General features: G+C 36.1%; 1 protein-coding gene across 1 annotated transcript in view; it reads left to right on the top strand.

Moving 5' to 3' along the window:
* Nucleotides 1-12,172, top strand: part of OXCT1 (3-oxoacid CoA-transferase 1) — a 152,212-nt gene that overhangs the window by 108,083 nt on the left and 31,957 nt on the right. Inside the window, exon 14 of the mRNA XM_077117071.1 lies at nucleotides 2,489-2,578. Coding sequence (XP_076973186.1) covers nucleotides 2,489-2,578 — 90 coding nt within the window. The remainder of the gene's footprint in view (nucleotides 1-2,488; nucleotides 2,579-12,172) is intronic.

Genomic DNA, 12,172 nt, shown 5'->3' with positions numbered 1-12,172 from the left:
GCAAAAACACAAAGCAAAACAAAGTTGAGCTTCACAGTAGTTGTGATAGAACTACATACTGAGTAGTATAAGGGCATGGGGGAAATGACCCCCGCTCTGTCTTGGAGATGAGGGAGAGGTGGAAAATATTTCTTTTAGGGGATGGAAGTTTGAGCTGAAAATCTTTTTTTATTACTCATGACCACTCTTCCTTCCCCAGACAATGAGATTACTGATGAAAAGAAACTTGTTTTGATGATCTCTAACTCCAGCATACAGTACAGTGCCTGGCTCTACTAGATGCTTAATAAATTGAATTCATTGAGTGAAGAGATGAGATATAAGTGAATAAATGTATAAACTTTATTTATGCAATGCTTTACAATTTAATGCCTAGTTTTCCATATGTTATCTCATGCAGTGTTCACAACAGCTCCATAGTAGGGCACATAGATATTCTTATTCCTCGCTTATGTTCATTATCTGAGGTTCAGTGTTTTCCAACATTACACAGTGGGCTAAAAAAATAGATCTCTAATCTAGTGAATTTCGTACTCTTGGAAAAGAAAACTAATTTAAAGTATCAAAATAGTGCTTTGGAATTGGTAACGTGCATTGAGAATTTTAAAAAAAGTGCTTGTCTCTCTGAGTAACAAAAGCCATTCATTTACATTGAGTCAATCATAAATGTTCTTTTCAGCAGAAACAAACAAAGGAATGGACCTTCTGCCATGCTTTATAGCTCCTTATATACCTAACAGCACAATATTTTGTACCTAGTACGTACTCTATAAATATTTCTTAACTAATTGACAGTGATTTAAAATGTGTGTATCGAATTCATCTAAATTGGTCAAGCTTTCTCTTTGAGGCTGTCATAAGCTTTTACCAATGTAATCATTTTGTCATAGGGGAAAATTTGTCTGTAGTATATTCTGATTTGAGGAAATGTTTTTTTAAATCCAAGGAATTTTAGCATGACGATTGGCTTCTGGTTTTCTTTGTTGTATTGTTTCCTCTCTTCTAGCACCGTTAAGTCTTCCCAAGGACACTATGTCAAAGCTGAGACTTGCTGGATGATCTTACCACAACAGGTTGAGACATTTTATGATGAAATTTCTTTAGTGTCTTTTGATGCTCTAAAAATCCCAAACTAGCTATCCATTGCTTCCATCTGAGAGTTATCCATGTTTTGTACCAATGTCAATGTATTCTACAAAACATGGTGCCCTGGTACCTTTGCTAAAATTGCAGGTAAGGATGGAGGCTTGGCTTATAGACATATAAAATTGTGTTTTCCACATAGATATTTTTCCTTGATTTCAAACTTACATGTCTGAAAAGAAACCCATTCTTTACCCTACCCCTTTCTGTTCCCCATACCCACTCTTGCCAGTGGCTTCTGTCTCAGTGCCAGGTGTCAAACCACAAAGATATGACTCCTCACTCCCCTCTTGTCCATGTCCTGTTGTGTTGACCTCTAAAATATCTCTGACATCAGGGGATTCTAGATCATGTTTTAATGCTGTATGTGAGTACATTTCTAAATCTCCTGACACCTATGAAATTATGGGAAAGAAGCCAAGAGCCCTTTTGAGTTTATTATTAAATCAGCAAGAGGGCTTGGGTTAAAAATACATTTAAAATTCTAAGGGGGTTTCAATGTTGGAAGACATTTCTCTTCAATATACTTCAATAAAAATTTATTTCATCATTTCTGAAAGCACTTGCTTTTTCCAAAACTCTGTAACCAGGAGACAACGAAGATAGTGGAAATTTATTCAGAGTGTGTGGTACATAGAATGTGGTTGATAAATGTTTAATGAATGAAGAGATGGACAGAAGAATCAAAGTAGAATGGTCATGGTGAATGGAGCCTGAACTCTGCCTCTGTTTTCTGTTTTTGCTTAATAGGAATATGCTTTTTTTGTTTTGCTTTGCTTTTCTAAGAGCAAGATAAATGCCAAGTGCTAGAAAGGCAGATCCATCTTTCATATTAATTTTACTAGCGAAACACCATGAGTGCCACAGCTACTACCTAAAGGAATTTTAATCTGCAGGAAATCTGAGAATACTTTGGAAAGTGTCTGTAATTGAAGACTCTGTATGCCAATTATGTGTTTAGATAAAAAGAAATGGATGTCAGGGGTATGTGGATTTCAATTTAATGTTTCTGTAATAGTAGTGATATGCTGGAATTCTGAAATGGTTCTTAAGATTTATCCTATCGCTAATGTATCATCAACAAAATAACCACTTAGCAACATAACAAAAGGGACATTTGTAATATTTGTTCTGAACTTTATCCTTCAAGTATAGAATAACAAATATTAAGATTAAAAGCCTTCAACAGGAGGTGTTGTTGCAGTTCAACTAATAAAGCTTCATCTACCAAGCCGGTCAATGGATCTGTCTTCCTTAATTATTCCGGTGGTTTACTCTTGAAACTTAATTTTGTTCTCTAACCATGCTGAAGACTTGGTTCTTATATTTGGTTTTGGTTTTGCAGGGAAAGATGGTGAAAGGAATGGGAGGTGCTATGGATTTAGTGTCCAGTGCTAGAACCAAAGTGGTGGTCACGATGGAACATTCTGCAAAGGTAACCTATGCTTTAATCTCCCAAATACTGCTTTTTTTGGAATCACAATACACCAGAACCCAGTATACCAGGTCATGTGACTATGATTTTTATCATTTCAGTGGATCACTGTAGTTATAGCATTTGTGTTTTAGAGAGATAGGTTTCAAATAAAGTTAGCTATTTCTTATAATTCAGCTAAATAGTTGTGTAACTTTGAATGAAGCAAAACAATAGCATTTGGCTCACATGCAAATGAAAAGTAAATGGTCTGATGACTTCTAAGGCAGTGAAAAGATATCAGTGCAGATGTTTTGATTCTGGCTTGGAAATGATCCTATTGGTTGCTATCTGTATGCAGAATGGAAAGCATGACAATATGAGTTTTTCACAGCAGCTGTTTTCAAATGGACAATATAGCACTTTAGAAAATGGTGGGCTTTGTGATAGCAAGTATCCTTATTCTGAAAAATATTATAATTGCATTTTAATTTGAATGCCTAAAATGCACTGGGCACTGCTTAGTCACTGAGAATTAGACAGTGACCAACACTAGACAAAACTCATGGCCTCATGGAGCATGTGTTCCATCATCATCATCTTATCATCCAGGAATAATAATAATAGTTACTACCATTTACTGAGCATTGACTATGTGTCAACAGTAAACTAAGTACTCTATTCTATGAGTTTGTTGTAGGTATTTTTCCTGTGGTTCCAGAAATGGAGCTTCAGAAAGGTTAAGTTGGTGTGAGGTCACATAACTGGTGTTATTGAGATTAGAGCCGGGTGTCTCTGATTCCAAAGCCCAGTCCCCTAACACAAAGCTATCAGTATAAAGTTCTTCCTTGTTTCCAACCTGAAATCTTTGAACCTCTGCTTAAATGCTTTCCTGACCTCAATTTATGGGATTTTGCTGATTTGCAAAGTTGATACTAGGTGGTACCTTCTTCATTTCTTACTACCTTTGTTCATTCTCTTTCCTTCTTCATGACTGTCTTTTAAAACCAAATCCACCTACTCTTACTTTTAGACTCTCTAATTTGAGTGGAACTGGTAGTCATTTGCTCTGTTCTTATCTGGTGATGAAATACTGTGCAGAGCCATAGAGCTAGAAGATTTGCATCTGACTTGTTTCCCACGGGGGTGTTCTCTTGCAGAGTGATGAGTACCATGAAATGGTTTTGTTGTGAAAACTGTCATAAATAGGAAATTATCATAAATTGTTTAGTAAACACTGTGAAGTGAGCAGTGGTGCATAAATATGGAACAATAGAAATGAAATAAACACAGGTGATTTCTGAGTGATGACTTGTAGAAGCATCCAAAGTATTTCATTTCAAAGGCAAAAGGATGCCAAGCATGCAAATCAAATTCAAATATTTTCTGGAACATAGTGTCTATTTAGAGAAAATTCTTTCCTACTTTCCTTTTGTTGTTCCTTTAATGTTGACTCTTTGGCACTGTAGTCCAACTCATTTGGAATTATTTTTATGCTTTTGTTTTAAAAACATTAGGCCTGTATTTAACAAACTTGCCTATTTTCTTTGTTTCCCTAAGTCTTTTCTTTCCCACCAACTGGAATTTCTGATAGAGGAAAATAAATGGTACCTCAAACTTGACTAGACATCCCTTATTAAAAGCTCTTCACAGAGGCAAGATAATATTTTCACCTTTTCTTTGTCTTTTCTCAGTGGAAAAATTGGCATTGGATTTCAGACCAGAATTGGAGTTAGGCATTTTTCCTAAATGTTTCCATATGTACAAACCAACAATGAATTTACTTGTAATTAAAATTAATAACAATAATGATTTATTCCCACTTAATAGTTAAATAACATTGAACTCTAACAAAGAGACGTTTGTCCTCTTGTCACCCTCATATTTTACCTGTGGTTCTGAATGTGTGTTTATTACTATTTATTGTTCACCAGAATTAATTGTTACTGTTCTAGCTCAAGGGAACATAAGGACCTTGCCACTTATTTCCTGCATCTTTTGCTCCCACTAAAGATTGTTAGGGGCTAGAAAGGAGGCAGAGAGGAAAGGATTTTCATTTCTGATAGGCTCTCTAGTTAATGACCTGTTCTTTTAGGCAAATCATATTCCTTCTGCTACTTTCTGATTAAGTGAACAGTTCAGGGAGCTAATCCCTAAAGTTTTGTAAAACAAAGGACTGAAAGTTGACAATGAAGGATTAAAGCCTCAGAAATTAAATGTGATCTTGGGTTCTTGTGCTGCTTTAGCGATTTTTTTTTTTTTTTTTTTTGTAAGTAGGTGAAGTTGTCAACTGGCTTTCAGGTGCAGTCTTCTTTTTACCCTCTTTTCTGTCTATAGGGTTACAGATACTGAGTGTTTATAACATTACCTGCCCTTTAAAAGCCTGTTGTTGTTGTTGTTTTGGTATTTTAATCAGACAAGGAAATTCTTTTTAAGCCTTTATAACTAGCCATTACCTTTAGTTCTAGAATTTTGGAATCTGGCTGCCCACTGGTGCTGCTCTAGGATAATCATCATCACATTTTCCCTGACATAAAACTAGCTCTGGAGACATATGAAAGGCACAGGCTTCAAACTGGCATTATAACATGATTTTCATTTAAACTTAGATATGCAGCTATGTGGTGATGTTGTGGGCCAATGCTTGTGTACCATGTGTGGGATGTTTGTATGTTAAGACTGTGTTTATGTGTTGTTTTGTCAGTGAAAAATGAGAAAAGAAAGAAAGAAAGGATGCCACAGAGTACACACAGAAAAAAAAAGATTTTAGGCAAAATTTTGAAGTAGGCAAAATTTTGTTGGTATCCAGCTATTCCTTTCCTAGGCTTCTTTTTTGTCTCTTGGTATATCCTCTCTTCTGTTCTCCAAAAAATGGGAAGAAAAGGTAGGAAACGGGTAACGGTTTGAGTTTCTGCTTGCTGCAATGCACTGCTCAAGGTGCCACCTATACCTACCCTTTACTGGAAGTTCAGGTTCCAGAATTATCCCTTTCTCTTACTTTTTTCAGTTTCCTTGGTCAAAACTCTCCTTAATTCCACGAAGCAGATATTAGCAAAGGGCTTAAAACAAAACAATCTTAGTATGTAATTTTGGCCCCTAGTACCTACTTCCCCTCTTTCTTTTTGTATTACAATCCTCTAAGTTTTAGCTGGCCACATAGTTCCCCATTGACAGACTATGTTTCCCAACCTTAATGTAGATGTGTCCATGTGAGCAAAGTTGAGTCAATGAAATTTGAACATTTCTGATGCTTCTAACTTCTTATCTCCTTAAAGATAAAGCTGATTTTACTAGACTTTTTTATTCCTCTTCTGGCCATCTGAGAAAGCCTCACCTGCAGCAGCAACCCTGAACTCAAAGTTGTAAACCATTTATTGGGGATAGCAGAGCTTCCCCACTAACTTGGATCCATGGATATCCTACCCCTTTCTTTGTGGGTTTTGCCAGGACTCCTTACACCTCCCATCTTTGGATCTTTGCCTTTCTTGAATGCCATCTAAATTTTTGGCACCAACTTTTTAATTTAATTATAAAAACATTTTTTAGAAAAGTTGTGGGTTTGCAGAACAATCATGCATAAAATACAGGATCCCTGTAGACCACCCCACCACCAACAGCTGCACTGGGGGGGGAAATCTGTTACAATTGATGATAACACTTTTTTTGTAATTCTATTATTTTATAACTAGTTACGTTTGTTACAGTTCATGAAAGATTATTAAAGTAGTATTATAACTGTTGTCCATAGTTTTCATAGGGATATTCCCATATTCCCGACCTATTATTACCTTTTTCATGCATGAGTATATTACTTATCTACCCATACAATGGATAAAGGGAGTGTCAGTCACAAGGTTTCTATATGGTCACGCGATAAAAGCTATATAGTAATACAATCATTATCAAAAATCAAGGCTACTGGATTACAGTTCACCAACTTCACGTATGTCCTTCTAAGCTATTCTAATACACTAGAAACTATATAATGAGTCAGTATTCATAACATTTATTAAATCCTAATTTCTTACTTAAACGTCCTTCTCATTTGATCATTCTCTCAATCTTCAGGAATATCTCTGCAGTGACCATTTTAACTTCTTTGTGCTGGAAAAGGGTATTGAACTTAGGGAATGAAAATGGTTGATATTCCTGAAGAGACTGGTACCTCTGGGTTTCAGAACTTATCTGGCCTATAATCAGTCTGGAGGCCGGAAGTTTCTGGAAAACTAAACTTACTCAGTAAAACTTTTATAGAGTTTTTTATAGAGAGCCCAGGGTATTCTTTAGCTTTTCAGGAATACTGTTGGTTAGGCTTGGCATACTGTGGCAATTTACAATAGCTGCCTGTAACTTGCATAAGACTAACTTCCAGAATAACCTCATGACTCTATTTGAAATAATTTAGCCATTGCAACTTTGCTTCATTTTTCCCCCTTTTAGTCAGTAAGTCATTCTCAATTCCATGATGCCAGGGCTAGGCCCATCCCTGGGAGTCATGCCTCATATTGACAGGGTGAATTACATCCCTGGGAGTCATGTCCCACATAGAGGGGAGGGTAGTGAGTTTATTTGCATAGTTTTCTTAGAGAAAGAGAGACCACATCTGAACAACAAAAGAGGTTCTCTGGGGGGTGACTATTAGTCATAATTATAAGTAGGCTTAGCTTTGCCATTGCAGAAATGAGTTTCATAAGGGCAAGCCTCAAGATCGAGGGCTTGGCTTATTAAATTGAACGTCCCTAATGCTTGAGAGAGTATCAATAATTCCCCAGTTGTTCCTGGGGAATGTTCCACATTTTTTCCTCAGTCCTTCAGGGGAACTTTGCAAATATACATATATATATTTATTTTCCACCCAAATACTCTAGAATGTATCAGGGTATCACATTAACCAGTACAGAATAACAAAACCTCATCCCTATTCTCGGTTCCATGCAATGAAGGTGTTTAAATAAACTGACCAGACAGGTTAAATTAGATAGTGTGGTATGGAAAATTTAAATTTTGGATAACATAAACATCTCTTCCTTTGGTTTTATGCCAAAGTTGAAGTTTTAAAATACAGACAGTATCATCCTTTGCCCTGTAGTCTGATTTACTGATTTACCTTAGTCCTAATCAGACCTACCTCATTCTTCTCTCTTATTAAAGTCTGATCTTTTTTACTTCTTTGACAGCTGTATGGAATAATAATGACTTTCAGAGCTGCTAAATTCTAATTCTGAGTCTCAGGTGTCACACACATACCAAAAGTTCCAGGAAACTACCAGATTATACACAAAGAGCACAGCACCTCAGAATTTAGAAATAACAGTTAAAAAAATTCAAGAATAAATGTTTCTACTGTAAGAGCTTACAATCAAGAAACCTTTATAATGCATCTTATTTGAGCATGCTTTACTCCCTAATCATCAATTGCCCAATCTCTGCCCCCTTTCTTTCCCCTTATAAACTATGCTCTAGAATTAGATTCTCAGACTTTGCTAATTATAGTTAGTCTATGTTAGTGAGACCATATAACATTTGTCCTTTCATTTCTGGCTTATTTCACTCAACATAGTGTCCTCAAGGTTCATCCACCTAGTTGCATGCCTCACAACTTCATTCATTTCCACAGCTGCTCAATGTTCTGTTATATGTATACACCGCAGTTCCTCCTTCTGTTCATCAGTCGATGTACCCTTAGACTGCCTCCATCCACTGGTGGTTGTGAATAACACTTCCATAAACACCAGTGTGCAGATGTCTATTTGTGTACCTGCTTTCAGTTCTTCCATGTATATACCTAATAACAGAGTTGCAGGAGCATATGAAAACCCTATACTTAGCTCTCTGTGGAACTACCACATTATCCTCAAGAAGGGCTGTACCATTATACTTCCTTGCCAGCAGTGAATAGATATAGCTCTCTGTCCGCATCTTCTCCAGCACTTGTGTCTTTCTATTTATTTTTTAAGCAATTTTATTTACACACCATACAGTCCATCCTAAGTGTACAATTAATGGCTCCTGGTATAATCAAATAGTTACGTATTCACCCTCACAATCTATATGAGAACATTTCTGTTTCTTCTACAAAGAAAGAAGAAGAGAAAAAAAGAAAAAAGAGAGAAACAACAAAAATCCTATGCCCCTCCCTTATATCTCCCTGTTATTGACATTTAGCTTTGATATATTGCCTTTGTTGCAGTTAATGAAAGAATATTATATTACTGTTAACTATAGACCCTAGTTGGCATTAATTGTATTTTTTTTGTATGCCATCCAATTTTAACACCTTGCTATGGTGACATTCATTTGTTCCCCCTTGTTTTAGTTTGTAAAAGCTGCTGGAATGCAATATGCCAGAAACAGGAATGATTTTTAAAAAGAGGATTCAATAAGTTATAAGTTTACAGTTCTAAGCCTATAAAAATGCCCAAACTAAGGCATCCAAGGAGGAAAGATACCTTAATTCAAGGAAGGTGGATGGGTCTGCAACACCTCTGTCAGCTGGGAAGTCACATGGCTGTTATCTACTGATCCCTTGTTCCTGGGTTCTGTTGCTGTCAACCTGTGTTCCTGTGGGGGGTTCTCACTTTTCTTCTCCCAGGCTCTCTTTCATCTTTTGGCTACATTTGGCTCTCTCCAAGTTCCGTTTTGCTTGACATCTCATGGAAACGTCTTCTGGGCTCCAAACATCTCCAAACATCTGTGTCTCTGTTCTCCAAGTGTCAGCTCTGCTCTGAAGTTTGTGTCATTTCACTCCCTGTCAGCTCTGAGGTTTCTATCATCTCTGAGGTTTCTCCAAAATCTTTCCCCTTTTAAAGACTCTAGTAAACTCATCAAGACCCTCCTTGAATGGGTGGAATCACATCTCCATTGAATTAAAAGGTCACACACAAAATTGGGCATGTCACATCTCTTTGGAGATAATCTAATCAAAGTTTCTGACCTACAGTATTGAATCAGGCAGCCCCCACAAGATTGGGTCAGGATTAGAGCATGGCTTTTCTAGGGTGCATAGTAGTTTCAAACTGGCACATCCCTCAGGTAAAAAGTTTCTTATATTTGTACATTTAATCCCTGTCATTGTCTACTCTAGGTTTTGTTAAATTATGCAATGCCAGTTTTTATCCTCTCTTTCCTTCTTGTTCATACATGAGCCTCGCTTTCCTCTTTCAACTATACTCACACTCAGCTTTGTTCATTAAACTTAAATATTACGCTACCATCACATGCTATTGTGCTTTCTATTTCTGAATTTTTACAATCCATCTTATTAAACATTCTGTACTTCTTCAGCATCAGATGCTCAATCTTCAACCTTTTCTGTCTACTGATAACTTGTGTTCTTAACTTTGACCTTCAAAGTTGGCTTATTATAGTTAGTTCACACTAGTGAGTCCGTATGGTATTTGTCCTTTTGTATCTGCTTATTTTACTCAATGTAATGTCCTCAAGGTTCATTCACATTGTTGCATGTGACATGAATTTATTCCATCTTATGTATGAGTAATATTCCATCATATGTATATACCACAGTTTATTTATCCATTTGCCCATTAATGGATATTTGAGTTGTTTCTGTTGGCAATCATGAATAATGTCACTACAAACATTGGTGCTCGAAATCTGTTCACATCCTTGCTTTCCATTCTTCCAAGTACATACCTAATAATGGGATTTTTGGATCATATGGCAATTCTATAATTTGCTTCTTAAGGAACCACCACTTCTAGAGTGGCTCTACCGTTCTACATTCCCACCAACAGTGAATAAATGTACCTGTTCTCCACATCCTCTCCAATATTTGTAGTTTTCTGGGTTTATTTTTATAATGGCCATTCTAATAGGTATGAGATGGTAGTTCATTGTGGTTTTGGTTTATATTTCCCTAATAGTTAATGGAGTTGAGCATCTTTTTATATGCTTTTGAATCATTTGCATTTCCTCTTTGGAAAAGTGTCTATTCATGTGTTTTGCCAGTTTTTTTATTGGGTTGTTTTTCTTTTTATTGTTGAGGTGTTGTAGGATCTCTATATATTCTGGATATTAAACCCTTATCAGATATGTGGTTTCCAAATATTGTGTCCCATTGAGTAGGCTGTCTTTTTACTTTACTGATGTGCAAAAGCATTTAGTTTTAAGGAGATTCCATTTATCTATTTCTTCTTTTATTGCTTATGCTTTGGATGTAAGGTCTAAGAAATCACCTACCATAAGATCTTTAAGAAATTTCCCTGCATCTTCTCCTAAAAGTTTTATAGTCTTAGCTCCGATGTTGATAGATCTTTGATCCATTTTGGGTTAATTTTTGTATAAGATTTGAGAAAGGGTCCTCTTTCATTCTTTTGGATATGGATATCCAGTTCTCCAAGCACCATTTGTTGAAGAGACTACTCTTTCCCAGTTGAGTAGTCTTGGCCACCTTGTGGAAATCCACTTGTCCATAGATTAGATGTCTGCTTCTGAATGCTCACTTCAATTCCAGTGGTTGGTATATTTATCTTTATGCTAGTACCATGCTATTTTGACCACTATAGCTTTGTAATATGGTTCACAGTCAGGTAATGTGAGACCTCCCACTTCATTTCTCTGTCTCAAGATATTGTTATATATTTGGGACCTCTGCCCTTCCAAATAAATTTGATTTTTGGTATTTCTGTTTCTGCAAAGTAAGTTATTGGGATTTTGATTGGTATCACATTGAATCTATAAATCAACTTGGGTAGAATTGACGTCTCAACTATAATTAGTCTTCCATTCCATTAGCATGGTATGTCCTTCCATTTCTTTAGGTTTCCCTTGATTTCTTTTATCAGTATTTTGTAGTTTTCTGTGTATAGGTCTTTTATGTCTTTGGTTAAATTTTTTCCTAAATATTTGATTATTTTGATTGCTACTGTAAATGGATTTTTGAAACATTTCCACCTCAGATTGCTCAGTACTAGTGTAGAGAAACACTACTGAGTTTTCAGTGTTGATCTTGTATCCTGCTACTTTGCTGTACTTGTTATTAGCTCTTGTATCTTTGCTTAGATTTTTTGAAATTTTGCTACATATAGGATCTTCTCATCTCCAAACAGTGAACGTTTTACTTCTTCTTTCCAATTTGGATGCATTTTATTTCGTTTTCTTGCCTAATTGCTCTAGCTAGATCTTCCAGCACAATGTTGAATAACAATGGTGACACTGGGCATCCTTGTTTACTTCCTGATCTTAAAGGGAAAGCTTTCAGTCTTTCCCCACTGAGTATGATGTTAGCTGTGGGCTTTTCATATATTCCCTTTATCATGTTAAGGAAGTTTCCTTCTATCCCTAATCTTTGAAGTGTTTTCATCAAAAAATGATGCTGAATTTGGTCAAATGCCTTTTCTGCATCAATCAAGATGATGATGTGGTTTTTCCCCTTTGATTTATCAGTGTATTGGTGTATTATGTTAACTGATTTTCTTGTGTTGAGCCAATTTTGCATACTTGGAATAAAACCCAGGTGGTCATGGTGTATAATTCTTTTAATGTGCTCCAAGATTCAATTTGCAAGTATTTTTTGAGGATTTTTGCATCTATATTCATTAAGGCAATTGGTCTGTAATTTTCTTTATGTGTAGTGTCTTTGTCTGACTTTAATAT

This window comes from Tamandua tetradactyla, chromosome 9 (assembly GCF_023851605.1).
Source record: "Tamandua tetradactyla isolate mTamTet1 chromosome 9, mTamTet1.pri, whole genome shotgun sequence".
Lineage (NCBI taxonomy): Eukaryota > Metazoa > Chordata > Mammalia > Pilosa > Myrmecophagidae > Tamandua > Tamandua tetradactyla.
Note: the sequence above shows the minus strand (reverse complement) of the source record. Positions and strands in the feature narration are given on the sequence as shown.